General features: G+C 41.2%; 1 protein-coding gene across 4 annotated transcripts in view; it reads right to left on the bottom strand.

Moving 5' to 3' along the window:
• LOC102173333 (kalirin) overlaps positions 18,035-26,908 on the bottom strand; it is a 513,182-nt gene continuing 504,308 nt past the window's right edge. For all 4 annotated transcript variants that reach the window (XM_018045796.1, XM_018045804.1, XM_018045808.1 and 1 more), the window contains exon 34: positions 18,035-19,460. In XM_018045796.1, coding sequence (XP_017901285.1) covers positions 19,398-19,460 — 63 coding nt within the window. In that variant the 3' untranslated portion in view covers positions 18,035-19,397. The remainder of the gene's footprint in view (positions 19,461-26,908) is intronic.

Genomic DNA, 26,908 nt, shown 5'->3' with positions numbered 1-26,908 from the left:
GTGGGTTACTTAGAAGTGTGTTATTTAGTTCCCAAATACCTGGAAAATGTCCAGAAGGGGCACCAGAGCTCATATTAATGTAGGGGAAAGGCCATTTGGGGACACACGAAGAAGGCCAAACCGCAAGCTAGGAAAAGGATCCTCACCAGAAACAGAATTTGCCCGCACCTTGATCATGGGTTCCAGCCTCCAGAACTGTGAGAAAAATCAATGTGTTGTTTCTGCTGTAGCATTTTGTTACGTTAGCCCAAGCAGACTAAGACGGCTTATTGGCTGTAACTCTCTGTTCTACTACTTTGGTGGTCATGTTAGGACCCTGATGCACATTTTTAACTGACCACAGTCCACTTTCAAGTGAAATTACAACACTTCTGGATCATATAAGAACGTTACAACAGTCATTCCATTTCCCCCTTCCTGGCCTTTATGCTATGATTGATACAGAGATTATATTTACATGTTATGGGTCACAGACACCTCTGTTACTGCTTTTCTTAAAATGATTCAGTTATTTCCATTTAAAAAAATCCTGGACTCATCTTAATGTACTTATTCATTAGATATATGAGCTGACTTCCAGATTATTATAAATGACAGTTTTCCAAATGTTTCACCACTTCACAATGTGGGTTTTCATTTTTCCAGCTTCCAATAATACTCTCTTTCATCTTCAGCTTTCTTCCAAAGCCTATACCGCACATTTTCTTTTTTTGCTGCTCTTTTCTTTCTTTAAAAAATTTTTGGTCTAGTAGCACTCCAATTTCAGGTAGACATTTCTGAATTAGCTTGCTGGAGTGATAAATATACTAAACATAACAAGAATTTAAAGAACTAGAGAACTTAATGATTGCATTTTATCTGATGATAAAATTTCTATACCAGATTTCTATTAGCTAACAATTGCTTGGTGTATCTTTTTCCATCTTTATTTTTTATATCATTGCTTTAGGCTTGCATCTCTCTTACACAGTGTATACCTGAGTTTTGATTAATAAGTTCAATTGGAAAGTAACTGTATTTTAATTAATGTATTAAATTCATCTGCATTGATAGTGATTAACATTAATATACTTGGGCTTCTTTCTGACTTTTTGTTTATATTTTTCAATTAGCCATGAATTTTCTCTGCTTCTTGTTTCCTTCTATCAGAATGATTAAAATTGCTTGATTCTCTGTACTTTCCCTTACCAGTATTTAAATTATATATTCTATTTCTTTCCTCCCAGTGGCTGTCTTATGCTACCCTTGAAAGAGTACATATTTCTAACAAAGCTTAAGTGAATTCCTACTTCTATCCATTTCTTAAGTCAGAAACGATCTGAGCTTGCTTTATCCTCCCTCAGAATACTTCATTTTGTTGCAAATGTTTATTATTCTTTTTATTCTTATTATTTGTGCTTAACATTAAATTATATTTGTGTGCTTAGTTACTCAGTCATGTCTGACTCTTTTGTAATCCTTTGGACTGTAGGCTGCCAGGCTCCTCCATCTATGGGATTTTTCAGGCAAGAATACTGGAGTGGGTTGCCATTTCCTTTTCCAGGAGATCTTCCCCACCCAGGGACTGAACCCAGGTCTCCTGTGTCTTCTGCAATGCAGGTGGATTCTTAACCAACTGAGTCATGGGGGAAGACTGAATTTACCATAGTATTTTAGTGTCTCTTCTACGTTTATTTTCTTTGTGTATCTAGTACTCCCTCCTGGGTTCATTTTCCTTTTTGCAAAAGAGTGAGGATTTATGAGTGATAAAATGTCTAAGTTATTGTATATTGAAAACATGCTTATCTCACCCTTACTCTTATAGTTTTCCTAGACAAAGAATTCTAAGTAGCAAAGATTTTCCATTAGAACATTGATGCTTTTACCCATTTCCCTGTAGTCTCTGTCATGAGAAGCTTGTTATCACACTGAATGTCATTCCTTTTTAGGTAACTACTTTCTCTCTCACAACATTTTTTTCTTTTTTTTGATGTTCTCTACTTTCACTAAAATGTTTCTATATTTCCTGAGATCTGGAAAATTCTTTTACTATATGTTTGAAAAATGTCTTTTGCCATCTTCCCCACTGTATTCCAGAATTGTTATTAAAATTACTTGTCATCCCCTCTCTTTTATCCCTCTGGCTGTGCTCTAAGACATTGCTTCACTTCTATTTTCTAAATCAGTAATACTCTCATCAGTGTGCTTTCTTATTCTGTGGTCACTTGTTTCTGTTTCATATACGGTATTCTTCCTTTACTTCACTGAGGATTTTTTAACATCCTTGTTTAAAGGCTCTTTCATACTGCTCTTTATCTATCAATTTTTATATTAACCATGTATTTGCCATTTCTAGTGCTTTTAATTTCTTTGTGCAGATTTGTTTTTCCTTGTGGTATCATTCCCTTCTATCTAAGGGACTCCCTTTAACATTTCCTGTAGTGTAGATCTGCTGGTGAGGAATTTGGAATTTTTTCCCAGCTTTTTTATGTCATGGAAAAAATATTTTGCTTTCATTATTAAGAGTTATTTTTATTAGATATAGAAGTCCTGGTTGAGAGTTTCATTTACTTTTGTTATTGCACTCAGAGGTGCACTGTCTTTTTGCTTATCTTGTCTTCAAGGAGAAATACGCTATCATTTTTATCTTTGTTCATCTGCATGTAGCATGTATTGACTGCATTTCAGTTCAGTTCAGTTCAGTCGCTCAGTCGTGTCCAACTCTTTGCGACCCCATGAGCTGTAGCATGCCAGGCCTCCCTGTCTAACACCAACTCCCGGAGCCTACCCAAACTCATGTCCATTGAGTTGGTGATGCCATCCAACCATCTCATCCTCTGTCATCCCCTGTCATCCCCTTCTCCTCCTGCCCTCAATCTTTCCCAGCATCAGGATCTTTTCCAATGAGTCAGCTCTTCGCATCAGGTGGCCAAAGTATTGGAGTTTCAGCTTCAACATCAGTCCTTCCAATGAACACCCAGGACTGATCTCTTTTAGGATGGACTGGTTGGATCTCCTTGCAGTCCATGGGATTCTCAAGAGTCTTCTCCAACACCACAGTTCAGAAGCATCAATTCTTTGGCTCTCAGCTTTCTTTATAGTCCAACTCTCACATCCATACATGACTACTGGAAAAACCATAGCCTTGACTAGACGGACCTTTGTTGGCAAAGTAATGTCTCTGCTTTTTAATATGCTGTCTAGGTTGGTCATAACTTTCCTTCCAAGGAATAAGCATCTTTTAATTTTATGGCTGCAATCACCATCTGGAATGATTTTGGAGCCCAGAAAAATAGTCAGCCACTGTTTCCACTGTTTCCCCATCTATTTGCCATGAAGTGATGGGACTGGATGCCATGATCTTAGTTTTCTGAATGTTGAGCTTTCAGCCAAAATTTTCACTCTCCTCTTTCACTTTGATCAAGAGGTTCTTTAGTTCTTCTTCACTTTCTGCCGTAAGGGTGGTGTCATCTGCATCTCTGAGATTATTGAGCTTTCTCCCAGCAATCTTGATTCCAGCTTGTGCTTCATCCAGCCCAGTGTTTCTCATGATGTACTCTGCATATAAGTTAAATAAGTAGGGTGATAATATATGGCCTTGACATACTCCTTTTCCTCTTTGGAACCAGTCTGTTGTTCCATGTCCAGTTCTAACTGTTGCTTCCTGACCTGCATACAGGTTTCTCAAGAGGCAGGTTAGGTGGTCTGGTATTCCCATCTCTTGAAGAATTTTCCACAGTTTATTGTGATCCACACAGTCAAAGGCTTTGACATAGTCAATAAAGCAGAAATAGATGTTTTCCTGGAACTCTCTTGCTTTTTCCATGATCCAGTGGACGTTAGCTATTTGATCTCTGGTTCCTCTGCCTTTTCTAAAACCAGCTTGAACATCTGGAAGTTCACAGTTCACGTATTGCTGAAGCCTGGCTTGGAGAATTTTGAGCATTACTTTACTAGCGTGTGAGATGAGTGCAATTGTGTGGTAGTTTGAGCATTCTTTGGCATTGCCTGTCTTTGGGATTGGAATGAAAATTGACCTTTTCCAGTCCTGCGGCCACTGCTGAGTTTTCCAAATTTGCTGGCATATTGAGTGCAGCACTTTCACAGCATCATCTTTCAGGATGTGAAATAGCTCCACTGGAATTCCATCACCTCCACTAGCTTTGTTCGTAGTAAGGCTTTCTAAGGCCCACTTGATTTCACATTCCAGGATGTCTGGCTCTAGGTAAGTGATCACACCATCGTGATTATCTGGGTCGTGAAGATCTTTTTTGTATAGTTCTTCTGTGTATTCTTGCCACCTCTTCTTAATATCTTCTGCTTCTGTTAGGTCCAGACCATTTCTGTCCTTTATCGAGCCCATCTTTGCATGAAATGTTCCCTTGGTATCTCTAATTTTCTTGAAGAGATCTCTAGTCTTTCCCATTCTGTTGTTTTCCTCTATTTCTTTGCATTGATCACTGAGGAAGTCTTTCTTATCTCTCCTTGCTATTTTTTGGAACTCTGCATTCAAATGGGTATATCTTTCCTTTTCTCCTTTGTTTTTCACTTCCCTTCTTTTCACAGCTATTTGTAAGGCCTCCTCAGGCAGCCATTTTGCTTTTTTGCATTTCTTTTTCTTGGGGATGGTCTTGATCACTGCCTCCTGTACAATGTCACGAACCTCCATCCACAGTTCATCAGGCACTCTGTCTATCAGATCTAGTCCCTTAATGCCGGGGTCCAGCCCCGGTGGATCCAGGGAATTCGAAGGGTGGACGGCGTTGGCGTGGAAAAACTTGTTTATTTATTAATATAAGATTAGATTAAGAAACTGTAGCGTAGTAGGAAGATTAAGTGGAGGAAGAGGGCTGAATAGCTTGGTTTACGCGGAAGGCCAATAAAATTCCAGACAAGGAATTTGCACCATCTACGTTGGGCCACCGGCGCCCGCTTGAATATCTAAGGGTGCCTCACCTTAAGCTCCCTTTCGTGCGGGTCTTAACAGCCAGGGCAAGTAAGTAGACCTGGCGAGCCTCCGCGCCCCAGGTGGAGATTCAGCCTAAAGTTAAAGTAAAGAGCAGAGAGAGGGAAAGGGAGAGAAGAAGAAAGAGAGAGAAAGACACGGGGGGAGCCAGAGTCCCAAGAAACCAGGCCGAGAGACTAGTTCGAGAAACTGGTCCGAAGAAACTGGCCCGAGAAACTGGCCCCCTCCTTTATTGTTCAGAAGGCCTTTTATACTTTTGATAAAACATGGAGATCAATGGATAACACAAAATTATGTAGCGTTCGCAACCCAGATTCTTTCCGTATATAATTTTGTATACAAAAGGTCTCAGGTGTTTTACATTATCTTCTGGCCAAGAGGCTTGTTAACACTTTTTGGCTCTCTTCCTTAATGAATGTTAATTTTGTTTCCCCTGAAGTGTTTTTCTTTAATCTGCATCTCCTTAAAGCATTAAAGTTACATCTCTATAGAACAAAGGTGCAGTGGGATATAACAAAGAAGGTACTTAACTCAAAGATCTAATGTTGCTAATACCAGGTCTACTACTTGTTTTTCTATATACCAACTATATCTAAAAATAAAGGATATGAAAATTTGGCAGCAAGCATTGACCCAAAAAATGAAACTTTTAATCAGTCCTATTCTAAAGATTTTGACTCCTCGGAAGCTCCTACATTCCTAGGATGTTTTAAGCTTCCTGTGCCTCCTGCGGTCAGGAGGCCTCAAACAATCACATGCGCAGCTGTACGAGTCCTGCAGGCAGGCTAGAAAGCCATCAGAGGGTTTTTGGATTGAAACAGTCTTTCAAATGCAGAAGACTAAAGCCCTGAATTGACTTTTTCCAGAAAATGTCAGAAGAGTGGAAAAGCAGAGCACAAAAACCCGGCAGATTTTTGTTGGGGTACATGCTTAGGAATTTCCAGAGGGGTCCCTGAAGTCTGAGCACACCTTGCGTATGTCAGCTTCCTTCCTCATGACCTTGTCACGGGCGGGACTCCTCACACTGGCTCCCGGCACCTTAAATCTATTTCTCACTTCCACTGTATAGTCATACGGGATTTGATTTAGGTCATACCTGAATGGTCTAGTGGTTTTCTCCACTTTCTTCAATTTCAGTCTGAATTTGGCAATAAGGAGTTCATGATCTGAGCCCCACTCAGCTCACGGTCTTGTTTTTGCTCACTGTATAGAGCTTCTCCATCTTTGGCTGCAAAGAATATAATCAATCTGATTTTGGTGTTGACCATCTGGTGATGTCCATGTGTAGAGTCTCCTCTTTTGTTGTTGGAAGAGGGTGTTTGCTATGACCAGTGCATTCTCTTGGTAGAACTCTATTAGCCTTGAGTAGATGGACCTTTGTTTTTAGGGTTTTCTATTTTATCACTAGTTTTGAGCAATTTAATTGTTATGCCTTGCTTTTGTTTTCTTCTTAGTTATTGTGTGTGGGATTTACTTGGATTCTTGGATCTACCAATTTATAGCCTTTATCAAATTTGAAACCTTTTCAGCCATTATTGGACTTCCCTGGTGGCTCAGATGGTAAAGAATTTGCCTAAAATGCAGGAGACCTGGTTTAATCCCTGGGTTGGGCCAATCCTCTGGATAAGGGAATGGCTACCCACTCCAAGTATTCTTGCCTGGAGAATCCCATGGACAGATACCCTGGTGGCTACAGTCCATGGGGTTGCAAAGAATGATATGACTGAGTGATTAATACTTTCTACTTTCTTTCTCAGCCATTATTGTTTTAAATATTTTTATGTCCCCCTTTCCATTTTGGGAACTCCAATTACATGAATATTAGGATGTTTGAGGTTGTTCCATGGATCAACAATGATGATGCTTTGTACTTCTAAAAAAGTTATTAAATTTTCAATGTTTCCCTTTGTATAGTTTCTATTACGATGCTTTCAAGTATGCTTATATTTTCTCCTGGAATGTCTAATCTACTGTGAATCTTATTCAGGTATTTTTTACTTTAGACATTGTAGTTTTCACCTCTAAGAAGTTCAACATGGGTTTGTCCTTATGTTTCCCATATCTCTCCTTAATTTTTTGAATGTATGAAACACTGAATAATAACTGTTTTCATGTCCATGTCTGCTAATGCCAACATGTGTGTCAGTGCTGGTTAAGTGTCAATAGATTTTTCTCTCTCATTATGGGTCATATTTTCCTGCTTCTTTGCAGGCCCAGTAATTTTTGATTGGATACCAGGTATTGTGAATTTTACCTTTTTTTGGGTGCTCAACAATTATATTCATATATTCCTATAACTACTCTTGAGCTTTTCCTGGCATGCAGTTACTCTGAATAGTCTTATTCTATTAAGATTTGTTAGGCAGAATCAGAGCCTAGTTCTTCTAGGGCTTATTCTAAGTACTTAACCTGATGTCCTGAGAATCTGAGGTTTCCTAGTCTGCCTGGTGGGAACAGGCATTACTGTAGGCTCTTTGGGGAACAATGAGTATCCTTCCTCTAATTAATTCAGGTGATTCTTCCCCATCCTGGGGGAGTTTCCATTTATGCATGTGCTGATCAATAATTTGATGAATACTTGCAGGAAACCCTCTGAATATCTCCAGAGTTCTGTGCAGCTTTCTCCTCTCCACAACTCTGTCCTGTGAAATCTAGCTGCCTTGATATCACTGGACTTTCAGCTCCGTATTCTCTAGTGAAATTAAGAAGGTGAGACTGAAAGTCCACTGGTTTACCTCTCCCGGCACTGAAACCTGGAAACTCAGAGCAGTAAGCAAGGGTATTCACAGGGCTCACTTTGTTTCCTGTCTCTTGGGGATCACACTGTCCGTTGTGGTCTGATGTCCAATGTCTTGAAAATAGTTTCTTATTTTTTGTCTGGTTTTTGATTGCTTCAAGCTGGGGAGTATATCTGGCCCTTGTTTCTCTATTTTGGTTGCACAGATAAGTCTCACATCCTCTTTCCTGACCACAGCTAACCCTCCTTAGTTATTTTTACTATGACTTCTCCTTAATTCCACTGGGGCCTCTAGCAAATGGAGCCCTCTACTGACTCCCATAGAAAAGCTATGACAAACCTAGACAGCCTACTAAAAAGCAGAGACATTACTTTGCTGACAAAGGTCTATATAGTCAAAGCTGTGGTTTTTCCAGTAGTCATGTATGAATGTGAGAGTTGGACTATACAGAAAGCTGAGTGCCGAAGAATTGATGCATTTGAACTGTGGTGTTGGAGATGACTCTTGAGAGTCCCATGGACTGCAAAGAGATCAAACCATTCAATCCTAAAGGAAATCAACCCTGAATATTCATTGGAAGGACTGGAGCTGAAGTTGAAGCTCCCACACTTTGGCCACCGAATACAAAGAATGACTCACCAGAAAAGACCCTGATGCTGGGAAAGATTTAGGGCAGGAGGAGAAGGGGATGACAGAGGATGAGATGGTTGGATGGCATCACTGACTCAATGGACATGAGTCTGAGCAAGCTCCAGGAGATGGTGAAGTATAGGGAAGCCTGGCATGCTGCAGTCCATGGGGTCAGAAAGAGTCGGAGACGACCGAGCAACTGAACAAAGTCTCCCAATCTGTCAAGACTCTCCTTTTATTACTTTCCCTCCTATGCAGCTTGTATTCCACGATCCATTATTTCAGTAATGTTCTTGTCAAGGTCCTCAATTCCCATTTTACCCCTAGGTTCATTTAACCTACCTAATTACATGGTAGAGGTTCAATATATTTTAAAAAAATAAATGGATAAGTAAATGAGAAATGAAGTATATATGTTAATTTCTGATAAAATCTCTGCCTATATTTTGAAACTAAATATTAAAAAATTACTAATTTTTAATACATCTCTTTTATCAATACAGATAATAATTATGTATAAAATTAGGTTATCCTTTATATACAAATAATATTTTCCCAATTCTACATTACTTAGGATGAACGCTTGTGATTTTCCCTAGTGAAAGTCATAGACCTCTGGGGTAAAACTAAGTCAGTAGTATTAAAATAGAATGTTTAAGTATGAATGAAATTGAGAGATAAGTTTCTATTACTCTTCAACTTTATAGATGTGGAAATTGAGATATTCAGAAGACAAATGATTTGGCTAAAATGTTTTTCAAAGTTCATACAGCTGGTCAATAGCAGAATGAGGAGCAAAATCAACTTTCCTAACTCCAAACCAGGGTTCCTTCCTTCTCATTGCAGTGCTATATTTTCTTGCCCAGGTCTACTTGTATGCAATACCCTGTGTTTGCAGAAATTTGAATGTGGTTTACAGTAGAGCTTGCTCTGGCTTCCTAGTGAAATCAGCTGCTTAATGATGGAGTAACCATATGATTTCTAGAGCCAGGTCATGCAATCTTATAGCACAGCTTATAATAGGACTAAAGTAGCACATGGGTCTACTAGGTAAAACATTCTTTGAACCATTAGTCAGTGACTCTGCCAGGGGATTCAATAAGTTCACATTCCTACTATGTAAAACTTACTGTGTAGAGGCTGATGCCAGATACTAATAGAGAACTTGGAGGGTTACCATATAAATAATGCAATAAATTAAGATATGGAAGGGCTCAAGTTCCTCTATGTCCATCAGGACATTGTGCCCTTAAAAACTGGTTCCCTAAGTCTGGAAAAAGTTTTAAGAACAAGAAGCCTTCCCATCTTCATATTCTGATTAGACATTGACACATTGACTCAATAAATTCAGAGCCTAATAGTCAGGGATGAGGCCTAGTGAAACTTAGGCAGTGGGAATAACAGAAAACAATGACTCAAACATGAATAACAGTATTTCAATGTATATGTTTGAAATTCATAAATACACACATGTACACACACATAATACACATACTTGTTGAGTAGATGCAATATTTGAAATCTGAGTTAGAGACAAAATGTAAATTATATGCAAATATGACTTGAGGTTACTGCTAATGTAGTCATTCTGATGTTCACTAAACATTTTTAGCTTTTTGCCTTCTGGACACATAACTCGTTTGGTTTACTGGCCCCTTTTGGTTTTGTAGGGCCACATGACTAGTCTTGGCCATTGAAGTTGAGTCATTTCCAGGCTGGATCATTTAATTTTGGGTTAAAATCCTTTAAAATTCTCTTTCTGTCTGGGATGGTAATCAGCAGCTTTAGAAGATGATACATCAGCTAGGGGTCCCTGATTTTCTGTGACAAATAGAGCCCCATGCCAACCCATTATGACTATGTAGTGCTAGCAAGAAATAAATCTTTGCTTTTTTAGCCACCAGTATTTTTAAAGTTGTTTGTTACCAGAGCACAACCTAGCTTGTCCTGACAGATATATCTGCTTTCATTCTTTTCCCTGGATGGGGAAGATACTGTCTTAGGGATAGATATTAGTAGGAGCTCAGGAATATTGGGAGAGTGGTAAGAAAGATGAAGTTAAGGAAGGGAGGGATATGTAAAGGGGCTATTCTAAGACAAATATAAACATATACACATTAAATGCAATTTGGGAAGACTGCTGGGCTGGAGGAAGCACAAGCTGGAATCAAGATTGCAGGTAGAAATATCAATAACCTCAGATATGGAGATGACACCACCCTTATGGCAGAAAGTGAAGAGGAACTAAAGAGCCTCTTGATGAAAGTAAAAGAGGACTGTGAAAAAGTTGGCTTAAAGCTCAACATTTAGAAAACTAAGATCATGGCATCTGGTCCCATCACTTCATTGCAAATAGATGGGGTAACAGTGGAAACAGTGTCAGACTTTATTTTTCTGGGCTCCAAAATCACTGCAGATGGTGATTGCAGCCATGAAATTAAAAGATGCTTATTCCTTGGAAGGAAAGTTATGACCAACCTAGACAGCACATTAAAAAGCAGAGACATTACTTTGTCAGCAAAGGTCCGTCTAGTCAAGGCTATGGTTTTTCCAGTGGTCATGTATGGATGTGAGAGTTAGACTGTGAAGAAAGCTGTGCACTGAAGAATTGATGCTTTTGAACTGTGGTGTTGGAGAAGACTTGAGAATCTCTTGGACTGCAAGGAAATCCAACCAGTCCATCCCAAAGGAGATTAGTCCTGGGTGTTCTTTGGAAGGACTGATGTTGAAGCTGAAACTCCAATACTTTGGCCACCTGATGCAAAGAGCTGACTCACTGGAAAAGACCCTGATGCTGGGAAAGATTGAGGGCAGGAAGAGAAGGGGATGACAGAGGATAAGATGGTTGGATGGCATCACCAACTCAATGGACATGGGTTTGGGTAGACTCTGGGAGTTGGTGATGGACAGGGAGGCCTGGCATGCTGTGGTTCTTGGGGTCATAAAGAGTTGGACACAACTGAGTGACTGAACTGGACTGAATTGAACTAGATTTTATTATTGTTGTTGTTACTATTACTACCATGATTATTATTATATTTATTATTACTTTTTTTAAACAACCTGAAGATTATGGCCATTACATGCTATGACTCATCCTTGGTGTTTGATAAAGAGAGGAAGGAGAAATAATTCTAGCTTTTGGAATCTCTTAGAGTGATGCAATAGCTATGCTTCCTACATAGTGTGAATTTTGTTCTTTGAGTATATTTTTTTCTATCCCAGTTGGACTATACAGTTCTTGCAGTTAGGACTATATTTTATTTTCCTTGTGTGTACTTTGGAAACAGTCCTAAAGCTCAATAAAATCAAGCTGAAGGCCAGCTGCACTTGTTATCAGGGAATTGGCATCACATTCCATTGTTGACCATCTCTTGGACTGACTCGAACAGATTGCATCAGTTCTCACATTTTCATTTCCTGGAGCTTCAGGAATATGTAATGAGAATCATGAGCATGGTGATAGGACAGGGCAGTGAGGAAAAGTGCATTTGCAATCAACGCTGTCTTTGGAATTGTAGTCCTTTTCACTGGCGACCAACTCAGTGAAGCAAATCAAATGAGACATTTTTCAAATTTGACTTTTCATAGCAACTGTTTCAAGTTTTTAGACATGTGTGCTTTGGGGTTATCCTCCTTTCTATTGCTCCTGGCCCTTGGCGCTTTTCCTTTTGCAATTGTCCCATTTGCCATTCTTAATTAGAAATCATCTACAGAGCCCCCAAAGTCAAATGATATATTTAAAAACTCATGGGTGTATAAGACAATAGAAACTGTTGCGGGAAGAGTCGGCATTTATCAGAATCCTTTGCACTGTCAGTGTCTAAACCACACAGTATTTTCCCACACACAGCTGGGCTTCTGCTTGCCTGTTTGATCACAGCCTTGGAGCTTCTTTGCTAACTTTCTAATTGCTGTCCTTGTTTATCAGTTCTTGTCCTTGATCTCAGGTTGTAACTTTGCCTATCACACACAAGCCTGTCTTCTACTCTTGCATTACCTGGAACTCAAGCAGCAGGCTCCTTGTTTTTGCCAAGAGTGACATTATTCTTCAGAACTCCTTCTTACTCCCCAGTGGTGTAGTGGAAGTATTCACCATCAATACAACCAGTCGGGTTGTATTAAAGATGGAAAATATTTCTGTTTTTCTGCATACTAAAAAAATATGCAATTGGACTAACAGTGCCTACTCTGTGTCTGGCACTAACATAGGCAGTGGGGCTACTGCAGTGAAAAAAGCAGACAAGAATTGCTGCCCTCATGGGACTTATTTTATAACAATGACAAATCCAATTACTAGTAAGATCTGACATGGATCCTATAAAACTGTAGTGGTCCGTTATTCAGCTAATGGTCCACAACTACATGTAAGGTACAATGTTTTTACATTCTATAGTTTTAGTTAAAAATTAAATTTTTATCAGGATAGGCCAAAAGATAGTTGACCCATACCAGGTATGATCAGAAGCCCCCTCCTCAGTACACATGTTGGTCCCCACTCTCACCCTGGGATCCTTTAACCCTGATTGATGCCATAGCAGCAACCCAGCAAAATCTAAAAAAATCAATACAGCCAAATATAAAAATTCCACATGATACTCGAGCTAAAAGGTCACCATTGCCAGGCAACAGTACCCCTGGACAGAGTAACAAGTAGAATTCTTATTCCACTTCTTATTCCAAATTCTTATTCCACTGTCCCAGAAACTCAAAGGCATATACGTCGAGACTCCCTCCTCCCATCACTGCTATTTTTTCCTGTGGCTACCACCATCCATGACCATACCCACCCACAGCGGGCCTGGCTAGATGATCAAGCCACTAGCACCCTTGATGGTCATTGGTAAGGCTGGATACATCATCTATGCTGTGAAAACTCCCTCCCAGGTCAGAAGAGGCTTGCAGAACTGGCAGAAATAGGGTTCACAGGACAGATCCGAGAGCCAACTGGACATCTCCCCTGAACCCCTGTGTTGAGATTCTGCTATTCACAAAACCCAACCTAAAGCAGACTGGAGTCAGAGCCTGAGCAGCTCCTTTGAATAGAGGGAGTAAGGGCTGCTGTACCAACAGGTGACCCAACACAAACAGAAGGAAGGTGTGTGAGTGGTATTCCTTGAGCTACTTGGGTCATCAGAACGACAATCTTATCCTTGTCTTCTGACTGCATTTTGGTTTTCTAAATTTGTCTTCCTTTTTGGATTATGTATTTGCAATTTATTTAACGGGCTCACATCCTCACAAAATTCTTTTTACTGGGCTTCAGCACCTTTCCTATGCATATGTATTTGTGCACATGTATTGTTGAATTACAGTCTGCCTTCCTTCTCACGGTGTCTCTAACACTGATCTGATTAACTGAATCCTCTGCACGCCACCTCATCTCCTCCAAACCAACCTGTTAGCTTATACGCTCCATCCTTGTGTTGCAGTGGACATGCACTATTTGTTTTTAAGGAACAGTCATTTTTATAGCACAGCTTGGAGTCTAAAGCTCAGGAAAACACATTCACATAGTATCTTTCATAATATGGATATCCTAATCATCCAAGTTTTATGATCCTCATATTTTCAATTTATCATGGTCCACATGTGGAATAACTATGACAGATGTTAGATCCTATGCCACCTCCTTGTTAACAAGCTTTTGGGTTTCTGATGCACATCTCAGTGTGTGCTCAGAGCTACAGAGTTTCTTCCTTACCCCACTCTACTCTTCCCCAGGCATTCCTTTCCTAATGATACCTATTTTATGCTGAAGCTAAAATAACTCATTAATTAGCTTTCTTTGAGCATAGAGTGAGTACAGAGAATTAAAATGGGGAGATGCTCACATGGGTTTATTATCTACATCTAGAATACACTTCAACTTGACTATTCTATGTGATTTATAAAATGATTCTAATATATGCCATGTATTTGAGTACAGGATTATTTCTAACTCATTTTCATAGCCTGTTCAGTGGCTCTTACAGTGTCTGGTGCAGAGTAAGAGCTTATTGAATAAATGAGTGGTCTCAATGGTGGTATAGGAAGAAAATGTTAGAATATCAGAGTTGAGAGACAGATGAGGACAGTTTTAGAAATGAAGCTTCTAAAACCTTTGGCTCTTGGATGGTCAAAACACATATGGGAGCGGAAGAGAAACAGCTCCTTGTAACTCTTGGGTCCTTGTCTGTGAGATTCAGTGGGAGACCTTACTTTCTCACTGTGAGGAATCAGTGCACAACTGGAGAAAATAACAAAAAGAAATGCAAGTACTAGAAAACAGGATTTTCTCTTTCATGTCTATGGTTTTCTTGGGTATATTTAAATACCTGGGAATGTGATTCATCAGTCATTGGGTTTAACAAAATCCACCCTCATTTCCCCATATACTTTAGTGTTACAGGAAACTTTCAATTATCACAACTAATGGGATGGAAGCAAAAGTACACATAATCAAATACCATTTCTATTTGCCTTTGGAAAGCATTCTGTCTGCCTTACCCCCAGCAGGTTTGCTTTTATGATGATTAGTTCTAGCTTGGGCTAATATTAAAATGAGTTTGCATTTTCTCTGTCCAATACCTGGCAGAAGAGAAATGTGTTTATGGCAGAGGAAACTCATGCAGGGCTTAGAATTTGTCGCAGTTAATCACCCACATGGATAATCTACATGCAGCAAGTGGGATTTTGAACAGACTAAAAGGCAAAGAGCAACTACATGTCCTGGATTTTAATGGCCCGGGGTAGATACCCCAGGGGAAACCTATAGCTCATGTTATGAAGAGTGTGAGTAGAGAACACTGAACTAGGAGGGAGGCAACTGGTGTGCTCATCCGTGATGCCCAAGGGAGGCCATATAACCTCTTTGTGTTTCAGTTTCTTTATCTAGAAAATGTAATAAGGACACCTGTACCTGTTTACCTAACAGATTAACTGACAAAAAGGAGTAGTGAATAAAAGAGTTTGTAAAAGTATTAAACGCTAGGAAAACACCAAGTATTGATAGACAAACAGTGAAATACTGTCACCAGCTTTTCACAACCTGTCCTTTGCCCTAACTCCTCAATGCTTGGAGTCTTAGGCTGTGGCTTCTGAAACTTAACCCAATTTCTTAAGGATTCTGCTCTTCCAGGAATAGCTACTTTGACAATGTCCATGGATCCTAATGAATAGTTACATCGTTTATCAGGATTTTAACAGAGATCTTTCAGCTATGAGAATTAATCTTGTTGTTGTTTAATCATTGTGTCTGATTCTTTGTGACCCCATGGACTGTAGCCCGCCAGACTCCACTATCCATGGGATATTCCAACAGAATACTCGAGTGGGCTGCCATTTCCTTCTCCAATAATACTTAACCTAGTGGCTCTCAAAGTGAGATACCTGGACCACCTGCAGCAGCAGCATCTAGGGATGCAAATTCTTGGACCCACCCCAGACTGAGTGAATCACAAGCTCTGGGAGTGGAGCCCAGCAATCTGTGTTTTAACAAGTGCTCCAGATGATTCTGGTGTACACTCAAGTTTGAGAACCACTGCCTTAACTCAAAGGGAAAAAAGGAAACCCAGGAGTTGGGCTCTGAGACATGCTACTGAAAGGCCTTTATTTCTCTGAAGGAGATAGGATAAGGCTTACGGACTTTTCAAATCATACTGCACAGCTGTATGTGTGTGTAAGTAAAATGATGGCCGAGAACATAATTTTCTCTGGGAGGTCTGTTTCCCAACCATCCCACCTAAAAATGTATCACCACCTTTCTTAGTGCTCCCCACTTGCCTTTCTTGATCTACTTTTCCTTGTAGCATTTACTACCTCTTAATATGCTGTTATTTACTTATTTCAGTTATAGTCTGTCTCCCCCAGCTGGAATATTCACTCCATAAGGGCAATCTGTTTTGTTCACTGCTGTGTCCCTAGTTCTGAGAACTGTGCATGGTTCCTAGTCAATACTCTGAATTAACAAGTGAACAAATAACTGCTGACCTGAGAGAGAAGAAAATACTGGGTCAGATCAAAACACTGAAACACCTACAAGAACCCTTCTTACAGCACAGGAGCCTTGCCTCTCTCTTCCTGCTTGGGGCTCTGAAATAAGTCTGCAAACAAGGCTTGGGTAACTGCCATCCTCAGGGGTTTAATTCACTATGCTGTTTGATTATCATTACAAAATGTGCTATCTGGTTTGTCCTGGGCTGAGGGTAGTGTACTGATTGATCAATGCATTCACAGGGCTGGCTATGGGTGTGCAAGAGACCGGAGTGTGACACAATAGGGAAAAGGCCCTCTAGGAACAGAAAACTACTGAATTCTCATTCTTATGCAGCCCCTAACTTGCTATATGGTCCTAACCAAACTGCTTAGCATTTCTGGGTCTTGTTTCATCTGTGGATCTCAATGATTTCCAAGGTCCCTTTCAATTATATTAATAATTACATACCCATTCAAATATTATTTGATTAATGCCTCTCTCCTCCACTAGCAAACTCTGTGAGAACAGGGGCTGAGTCTGTATTTGCCCACCTAGTTCATAATGCCCAGCACATGGGGGCACTCAAAGATTTGCTGAGTGAGCAAATTCCTGTGAAAACCAAATGGGAATCTCAGCCTCATCATCTTGTGCTCTATACAGCTAAGTTCAAGGTATGTGGATGTAGGTTTCAAAACCCTGGCCTGGAAGAGATCTCTAATCAACAGGAAGAGCAGGATGCTGTGCCTCCCTCCACCAACCCCCAGAGCACACAGAGGTTGCAAAATTCATTAAATGTATTCATGGCAAGGTATAGGGGAGAGAGCCCAGACTGGGCACTGGCCATTAGCCCTGCGGTTTGAAGAAGCAAGGGTTTGGGGATCAGAAATCTGAATCACAGATCTGTTATTCCCCAGCTTTATGAGTTTGTACAAATTATTTGCTTCTCTCAGCTTCAGCCTTTTTATCTGGAAAATGAAGTACTGCCTGCCTCTCAGGATGGCTCTGAAGATCAGAGGAGTTGATATGTATCAAGCGCTTTCCCAATAATCTGGTGGGAGGAGAGTGCTCAGTGTATGGAAGCCTCCTTGTCTGGTCCTGCCTTTTCTGCCCCTTACAAGGGTCCTAACAAAGCTTCCTGTTCCAAAAAACTGACCCAAGTTGGTTATGGCTAATGGGAGTGCCCTGGCCAGCCTGGCTTAAGGGGAGATAGGGATCAGAGTCAAAGTGCTTCTCAAAATATTTACCTTTGGAAATACATACTTTCTCCATTTGCTTCTAGTTTGCTTAAGGACATTTTGAGATTTGAACTTGCTCTAACTTGATATCAAAAAGTGCAATTTTGTAAATAAATCTTAACTGATAATCACTTGAATGTACTCTTATCAGCGAACAGGATGAGTTAGAACTTAACTCTATTTGGCTGCCTTTGTCTCTCCTTCTGCTTTGCTCTTTGAGGGAATTATCCTCCTGGTCCTGCCTTGCCCCCTCCACCTTCTCCCACCACATCATCCACTTCAAACGACTATCTTTATCTCGGACAACGAAATCTGCTGCTAGGCAACCAGAAAACAAAATCCACAGCGGTGGACGTGATTCGCATTGTGACGGCAATTGCAGTGGTGCCACCACCAGGCCAGACGTACACCCATTGCATCTGTCCTCAACAGATCTTTCCAGAAAGCGGGATGGGGTGCATTCTTGGTAGAAAATTAAGGGCCTCAGTACTCAACAGAAAGTATTTATAAATCACTGTATATCAACAGCCTGCTTTAGAATAATTTTATTAGAACACATTCAAGAAAGTGACATATGGAAAAAGACAGCAGCAATTCTTAGTCATGCAAATGCCCGTGTTAAGGTTCTCCATTGGATTTAAATTCAAGTACAAAGACAGTCCTTTCCTGAGCCAGGTGCAATTCCAGAGCATGACACTTTGAGTCGAGAGCATGTTTCCTCCGCAAAGTTCAGAACACTGAACAAGTCCCACCCTCACAATAAGATTGTGAGATACATGGAAGTGTAAACTTTCAGGATTTTAAGGAACCCTTTACCCAAGCCCTCCCCCATAACCCAGCTGGGGGAAGTAAACCCAACTTTGGGACCTCTTATAAATAGATTTAGTCTATTGAAAATAAAGCAGTGGGCCTTAAAAAAAATTAGAAAATGAATATATACATACATATATATATAATGTAATGGAATCACCTTTGCCTTTTGCCTTGGTGTGGGATTTCCATGAAACTGTGTTAGGGGTGGGGGCTCTCAAGTGTTTGGGGAGTTGGAAGACTTTTTTTATTTTTTAACTTTTTATTAAGAAAAACTGCAAACATATACAAAAGGGAGAGAATGATATAACGAACACCCACGTGCCCATCATCTAGTCTCAACAATTATCAACATGTGGCCAGTTTGTTTATTTCTTCTCCCACCTCCCACCCACCCCTGCCAACAGGATAATTTGGAAGCCAAGGAAGGCTGGTAGGGTGATCTTCGAACCAGACACCTCAGCAGTGAGTAAGGTTAGGGAGGAGCTAGAAAACAGTGGCAAAACCTGGGTAGGTTGAAGCAGATGGAACATTTGTTGGGAGAAGTAGTTCCTGCTAGTGTTTGGGATCAGTTGGAGTTGACCCTCACCTTCTATAAACCATAACCATAAGAGGTCCCTTTTTCCTTCTCCCTCCCGTTCATGATATAGGGGAGGGGGGCTAGATTAAAATGATGGGTTTTTCCAGATTGGGGCCACTGACAAAAGAAACATTCAACCTGGAGAAAAACTCCAGGAAAACTCTAAAGAGCCCCCCACCAGGGTCGGGGGCCTGATGTTCAGACTGGGAGCTGGGGGAGTGTGTTGGGCCATGGGGCCTCTCACAGGTCCCTACTGCCCCACTCATTTTAGACTTTGGAGAGAAGCTCGGCAACCTTGAATTGCACCCAGTAGAGAAAGAAGCAAGGGGCCCCGAGCAGTGAGCCCATGGCCCGGGGGGCAGATTTTGCATGGAACATGTTGCCCTCTGAGCAAAGGCTGCACCCCACACCAGCCCTGCCAGAGCAGTCTCAAGAGAGGCGGGTGATGGGAGTCCAGGTGGGAGGTCCCAACGGCGGCACGGCTAACCCGGTGAGCTGCGTGCTAAACGTAAGTGGAGAAAGGATCTCCAGGTCCCAGGTACCACCGAGGAGCAAGGTTGCCATCCTGTTAAGAAAAGGGCCGGGGCTCTGTGATTTGCATATAACTTTGCCAAAATTTTCATGAGATCCTGTAGCCCTTTATAGAAAACAGAGTGAAACCATCAGTGTGACTAGTGTATTTCTAGCGATCCCATGCACACAGTGCAACCTGGCAAATACACAGTCATTATTTTAGAGGAAATGGAGGACGCAGAGTGCTGTGTAGGACAGTGCTTGGTCTGAAGGTTCAGAAGTCAACCAGGTCTAGCATCCAGAGGAGGATCACTGACTGGCCACTTTTAACTGTGAAATACTGCAAGAGCGCAAACCTGCCCGCTGTTCTTTGCGTTAGTTCCCTGTAGAGCAATCCTGCTGAGACTTTCCAACTTCCCAGACAGACAAGGAGAAGTGGAGCCAGGAATAATATAAATAGAGAGACATTAAATAAGAGGCCCAGTGGCAGTGATCATTAGTGTTTATTTCACACCCTTCCTGTTTTTTTGGTTTTGTTTTCTTGTTTCAATTCTTTCAGGGTCCCTGTGCCCTACCAAGTCTTACCATGACATTCAGCTAGAGAAAGAAACTGAGAAAAGGTTACTCATTTGTGCAGCAGATCTTTAGTAGTAACTGACTTAACACTCTTGATTTCAAGTGTCTCCGGGGTCTATAACGTGGTAATCTGGAACTTTTCTAAGGCACAAAGCTGGTTCATGCACACTGCAAGGCCAGCTAAGGGAATGGATTACTGAGGGAGGGAGTGATGGAGCCATGCCAGAGACCCCACATTCCAGTGCGGTTCTACCATCTCTATTGGGCCATTGGAGGCAATGGAATCATCCTTTCTTTAGGAACGATGGTTCCTCAAAGAGAACCAGCTTCTAGTGCTATTGGAAGAGTGAAATATTTCAAAAAGCAATGGCTCTTATCCAGGAGAAAAGTTTAAGAGGAATGAAAGAGTCTGACCTCCAATTTGACTGTGGTTCAGCTCACGGTGTCAAAGGCTACCTTATGGAAATGAGAAAATCAGTATGAGACACTTTTAGTAAGAACTCCAGCCAGGCAAAAACTGTTCATTAAGGGACAGAAAAAGCCTCAGCATGGAGCTCAAATGACAGTTACTCTGAACTGTGGAGGTCGGGGGCGCTAAGGATTCAGAAGGGCGATGAGATTCTAAAGAAAGTCCGGGACAGGATGCACGTATTTGTGAAAGGACAAAGTACTGGTGCCCACTGAGCTCACCTTTCCCAGGGCAAAAGGGTCTCAAAAAGTTTAAATCATATTTTCCTTTGCATAATGTTGCATTAACGGGCTGAGGGTAGGGACGTGGCATCGACTGTCCCGATTATCTACTCCCCCACATCGTAATTCACTGTCAGCACCAGTTTACAGATGTGCTATCACATCTGCAGAACTTACTTTCGTGGCGGAATTTAATAGCTTTACGAGTGCTGGATTTGACATTTGGCTCTTTATACAATGGTTAAAATTCTAAGGGAGAAGAACAGTTAAAAAAATATTTTTAGTGTCATCATTATTAATAGCTAATTTATTTGTATCATTTTTATTATCACTATTATTAATGTCTAATATTTGTTGCATCTTTACCATGTGCCAGGCAAAGTGCTGAGTATCTGGCATGCATCATTTCATGAAATTTGGAATGGGTAATACCATTACTCCCATTTTGCAGACTGGGGCATTAAGGTCCTGCCCAGGATCATACAACTGGCAAGTGGAGGGGCTGAGATCTGAACTGAGGTTGGTTTGACTCCAAAGTGGTCCTAACTGCTGTGGTAGGTTGCCTTTTGTAAAGGAGAATCCATCTGCTAAATGATATTTGTATGTGTGTATGTTTGTGGATTCCAAAGGTCTTAGAAAGCATCCCTCACATATTTTGAGGATCCATGTTATCCTTGAAGATGTAACTAGAAGTGGTTTGGGTCACTTTAATATGTGTATTTATTAGATTTTGCACAAAAACTTTTATCTCCTTTTAAACCTCAAGATGTAATGGTCTCTGTGTACCTGCAAATCTGATGATGGTTTGTTATGTGAGACATGTAAGAAATTCAGGCATGCAGGCAAACTGAACACTTGTTCTCCAAAACTGAGAAAATACATGCACATTTACATAGGAAGTCACTATATTATATGGCCCAGTTGGTGCCTTAAAAGGGTAGTTAACATCCATACATCAACATTAAGAAGCGACGGCCATTTATGATCTCATTGAGATGATTTTCGGAAAATCTTGCCTAGGGCAGAGACTAGTGGGAAAAATTTAAGTGGAAATGTGGTTTAAAAAAATACCATTAAATTTCTTTGAAATGTCAACGATCTCTATTATTTAGACAATAACTCTCAGCTTGGAATTCACAGATATCCCATATCCAATTGCCCTCTACCTTCGGCATTCTGATTCAGCAGGCCAGTTTTCTGAAATGTTTCCTTGGTAATTCAAGGGGTCACTTGGTTTAAGATCATTAGGGCCCAGGACTTTTCCATGTACCAGACAATACATGGTTGGAAAACCTGAGTTGTGCAGCATTTCAACTGCATTTTCACGTCTGCCAGTATACACTGTCCAGAAGCACTTGGGCATTTTCCATGAGGAGCAAGAATCAGTGAGACCCATTTTGATAGGACAGCAGCTTTTATTAACCAGACCTTCCAGAATTCTTTTTTTTGGGGGGGGGGTGTATATTGAGACTCCTCCCACCTCCCCCTATTCAGTTACGTGCATGTGCTAAGCTGCTTCAGTTGTGTCTGACTCTTTGTGATGCTATGGACTGTAGCCTGCCAGGCTCCTCTGACCATGGGATTTAGCAGGCAAGAATACTGGAGTGGCTTGCCACTTTCTCCTCCAGGGGATCTTCCCAACCCAGAGACTGAACCCACGTCTCTTACATCCCCTGTACTGGCAGGCAGCTTCTTTACCACTAGCGCCACCTGGGAAGCCCAGCTATAGACTCCTTCATAGAAGCACTTAACTTATTAACACACTGCAGGTCTCGCTCTAATATTAGACACTCATAATATGAGTTTTCTGAGTTATAAAGAGAGGTTCTACAGTCTCTGGGTAGAACATCCAGTGGTATAAAAATAGCCAAAACTGAGGAACATATTTGTTATATTATAGATTTATATCCTTTCTTGTTCTACAAAGAATTTGAGGCAGCTGGTTTTAAAATGCATCTTCAGTTGACTATATGTTCTAGATGCTTCTGTCTGAAGGATCTGGAAGCCACGGAGAGCAGGTATGCGCCTGAGTTACTGCTTCTGTGGCAGACATAATAAACTGTCTTCTCTACATTCCTGGCTCATGTCATGTTCTGTTAGGCACACAGACAGTGAGCAGTTGACATGTATAACACATGGAACATGGTATGTTCCTGTCTTTTTTATTTTTCCCCCTTGCCCTTGGTATTTTCAATCAGGTGCATTCCATTCAGTTGATCAGGAGGGAGAAATGATAGGACTTAACAGCATCTGGAGAAGGAAATGGCAACCCACTCCCGTATTCTTGCCTGGAGAATCCCAGGGACAGGAGCCTGGTGGGCTCCTGTCTATGTGGTCACACAGAGTCAGACACTGACGTGACTTAGCAGCAGCAGCAGCAACAGCATCTGGGCCAAAATGTTGCTTTGTGTGTTTCTGCCTGAATCATCCAAACGTTTTGGTTCATGGACTTGGCCAGCAGAAGGCAGTGTACACAGCAGACATGAGAAAGACCTGGGTTCAAATCTCAGCTCTGCCACTTTCTGGATGTGTGACCTTGGGCAGGTTATTTAACTTCTACATTTTCCTCATCTGCAAAAATGAGGACAATGATACTTACCTTGAAGAATTGTGAGGACTGAGTAAGAAATTACATAAAAAATGCCAGGCTCATAGTAGGCGTTCAGGAAGAGAGACACTTGTTACTCTAGGTTGTCCATGTTCTGGACGCTTCCTTATAGTAGCCTTCGTGCTTTCCTTGGCCTGTTCAGTTATAGCAGGGGCTTCTAAGGGAAAGGGCTGTGTGACTCTCATTAGATGGGCAGATTTGCCCTTGGAGGGCACTTCACTGCTGTGTTCCTCTGTTACACACATGGAATGGCAAAGCCCATATTAAATGGTTTAAAAGAGCCTTTCTCCACCTCCAATTTCAAACTAGAGCCCAGACGGGAAATATTCCTTCACCAGAATGGGAAACTGAGGTACAGAAGAGTACAAATGTTGAATCGTGCAGACAGAAAGACATCATGAATTATGTTTTCAGTGTAGCTCTTTTTCAAAACTGATTTTTGTGACTTTCTTAGTTTTTTCATGCTTCCTACTCTACTTTTGGCTTCTAGCCGTGTGTGTGTGCTGCTCATACTGACCGCAGGGCTCCTCATCTGGAATTGGGTGAGGAGGTTTCTGGCAAGGAGTGGTTAGCCAAGCATCTTGGTGAAGAACAAAGAGGCCCTGGGGGTGGTGCAGAGACAGGCTCTGCTGTGTCCCCTCCTGAGTGACAGACTGAAGTCCTCACTTCCAGAACACTATCCCAAAGGAAAGAAATAAGCCTCAGCAAGGAAGAGTCACTCCCTCTGTTTTTCATCTTTCCATTTTTCCTTCTGCTTTTGGAGAGAACTGTGAGACTAGGCCAGGTGGGAAGAGCATCCTTGACAATGTTTGTTTTATGTAACATTTTTGTTCCAAGTTCAGAAAAGTTAGAAACTTTCTCTACTGAAAATTATCAGAAACTTCGCTCTGTCCTTTGAGAGCAGGAGAGGAGGGAGGAGGAGGTAGGGGAGGGAGTGGGAGAGCTGTGTGTTAGCCTGATGATGAACCTGCTGTTAGGAACCTTGCTGCCCATGCAGGGGTGACCCATCCTCCCTACCCGGGGACCCAGTGTCCCCACACTGATCACTCAGGGAACCCCTCCACCTGGAATCATAGGGGGTTAAAACCAAACTTGAACATGCCTGCCTTTTCTCCATCCCACTGTATATCTCTTCATAAAATCTCTTCATGAACTTCAGCATATATTTCAAGCTTGTCCTCTCACCTTTTCTATACTTTACTGAACAGCTGAGTTTGGGGAAAAGCCCTGATGAACTAACCCACTATTCACCTTCCCTATTTCCCCGCCTGAATTTTCCTCCTCTTCCCTTTCACTATCCAAGGCTCCTGACCTTCAAAAACCAAACAAAGTTGCCAGTTCCTCAACTAACAACCTTCAGTAACCTTGGCCCATCTGCAAGTCAGCCCAAATTCACTGTCTGGTCACTTTCTCTCATCTTGAGATGAGGGGAAGTTCATCCCTCTGTTACCTACTAGTCACCTGCTCATCCCTTTGTCTTTGGTTCACACAGAGGTTTGATCCAGAAACCATCTAATAATCGAGACCCTTCCTGTCCTTAAAAATAACATCTACTCTTTTTTTGATTAATAAAAGTACTCTGACTTATCGTGGAGAATTTGGAAAAAGCCACCATCCAGAAATAACCACTACTTACATTTTGGTGTATTTCCTTCATATATACATACATGCATACATATATGTATATATAAGTATATGTATACATGCATACAGAAGCACAAACACACACACATATACACACATCCACATTCCTTTTAGTGTTTAACAGAAGAGTTAGTCTTTCATATTTAGAGGGAAAAGGAAGATCCCAGGCAGGTGGAAAAGAAAAATAACCCCAGGCTGCAGCCCAGGCAGGCTCTTCACCTGTGTCAGCTGTGGCAATGAGCTTTTGGAGCACATGGCTTAATTGGTTTGTAATGTCATGGACTTGAGGGCCAGGGGAAATATCCAAGCTATCCCTGCCTCCCAAACCACGTGGTGAATTCTTCTCAGAGAGCAACACGGGAAACATAGAGACACACCAAAATTCATAGATACACACAAACAGAAATTATACATGTAAAAACATATTCAAACAAGTCTTTTCTGAGCCCTCTCTGTGAATGCCCCCTCTATTTCAATGCATTGCTGATAATACAGTGTATCACATTTAAACCTTGCTTTTAATGGGTCTCAGGGTTCAGTGCTGAGATGAAAACTAACCCATGGGAAACAATAGCAGACTGGAAGAAGATGCTTTCTCATACAGTGCTGATGGAAGGGATTCCAGAGAATCATTCTAATATAATTCTAATCATGATGAAGATGCATTCTAGCAACATTCTTCCTGAGGTCAGAAACATCTTTTAGGACAGCGAGATAAGTTTAGAGACACAGTGATGCAGTATGTGTTAGACATATACTAATAAAGGTGATTATGATTTGAAGGATCATTATATTTTAGTGAAGATATAATCACACATATCTACCAGAAAATGTGAGAAGAGTAATCTGCAGACAGCAAGGGAGGGGCAGGGCCATGGGGAAGGGGGCAGTTTATCAGGACGCTCTAGGTCCTAGACAATGTTGCTGTGGTTTGGGAGACATGCTTTTTCTCTTGAAGCTCTCAGGGATAAACTTGATATATTACATAAAAGTCTAAAGGCAGGGTGAGAAAAATGCAGCCACTGTGATGATCCAGTGGAATGTTATTTCAGGAGGCGGTCAGAGAATGAAGGAGAGCTGAGATGGCTTAGAGACCAAGCTGTGGATGGGGATCGAGACCAGGAGCAGACCTGGGAGGCGGCATAAGAGTTTAGTTTCAGTTCTGTTGAGTAGACTACAGTGAGTCGTTCAAGAGCAGTTATGTCATAGACAATTGAAATTATGGTGCTGGATCCTAGGGTGAAAAGTAAGGGCATCTTTCAATTCATTGTTAAAGTGCAACTGTATGCAAAGTATAATATATATGCTTTGGCTGTTAAAGAATAACAGTTGACTGTGGGAGACCAATATTGGTGGCTCAGAGGTGGTAGCAGGGCATTAATGTGGAGAAATAGTGAGCATTTCCATGAAGGAGGCTTGAGTCAGGCTAGGAGTGAGTGGTGGGTAGGATGTGATTAGAAGTCAGTGGGCATCACGGGAAATGGAAGCAGCAGAAGCAGATCATGACAGGAGTGGAGGCAGCTGACTGCCACTGTTCACTATGCACCAGGTGCCGTAGTCAACAGTAAAGATAGAAGCATCATTAAAATCGAGCCATGGGCATCAGGCAACTCACAGTGTAACATGGGAGAGAGACATACAGGTAACCAATTATTTGGTAAGTGCAATTAGGTTGCAACCTACAAATTGCCAATATGTGATCAACCATTTTGGATCCAATCCACAAAAATGGCAGTTTCACATGATTCAATCTAATCTAAGTGTATCTTAGTGTGTATAACAGATAAGGGTCTCTAAGGATCATATATAGGGAGGAAAAATTATATAAATGTCTTTGGAGATGGAACTGTAGTTTATTCTAAGTATATACTACAGAAGGCTTTTAACAGACAACTGAGATGCTGAAAGAAATGTTTTACGAAGATGAATTTGGTATCAGTAGAAAAGATATAATGCAGGGGCAACTTCCCAGAAAGCAGTGA

The sequence above is a fragment of the Capra hircus genome, chromosome 1 (genome assembly GCF_001704415.2).
Source record: "Capra hircus breed San Clemente chromosome 1, ASM170441v1, whole genome shotgun sequence".
In the NCBI taxonomy this organism is placed as follows: domain Eukaryota; kingdom Metazoa; phylum Chordata; class Mammalia; order Artiodactyla; family Bovidae; genus Capra; species Capra hircus.
Note: the sequence above shows the minus strand (reverse complement) of the source record. Positions and strands in the feature narration are given on the sequence as shown.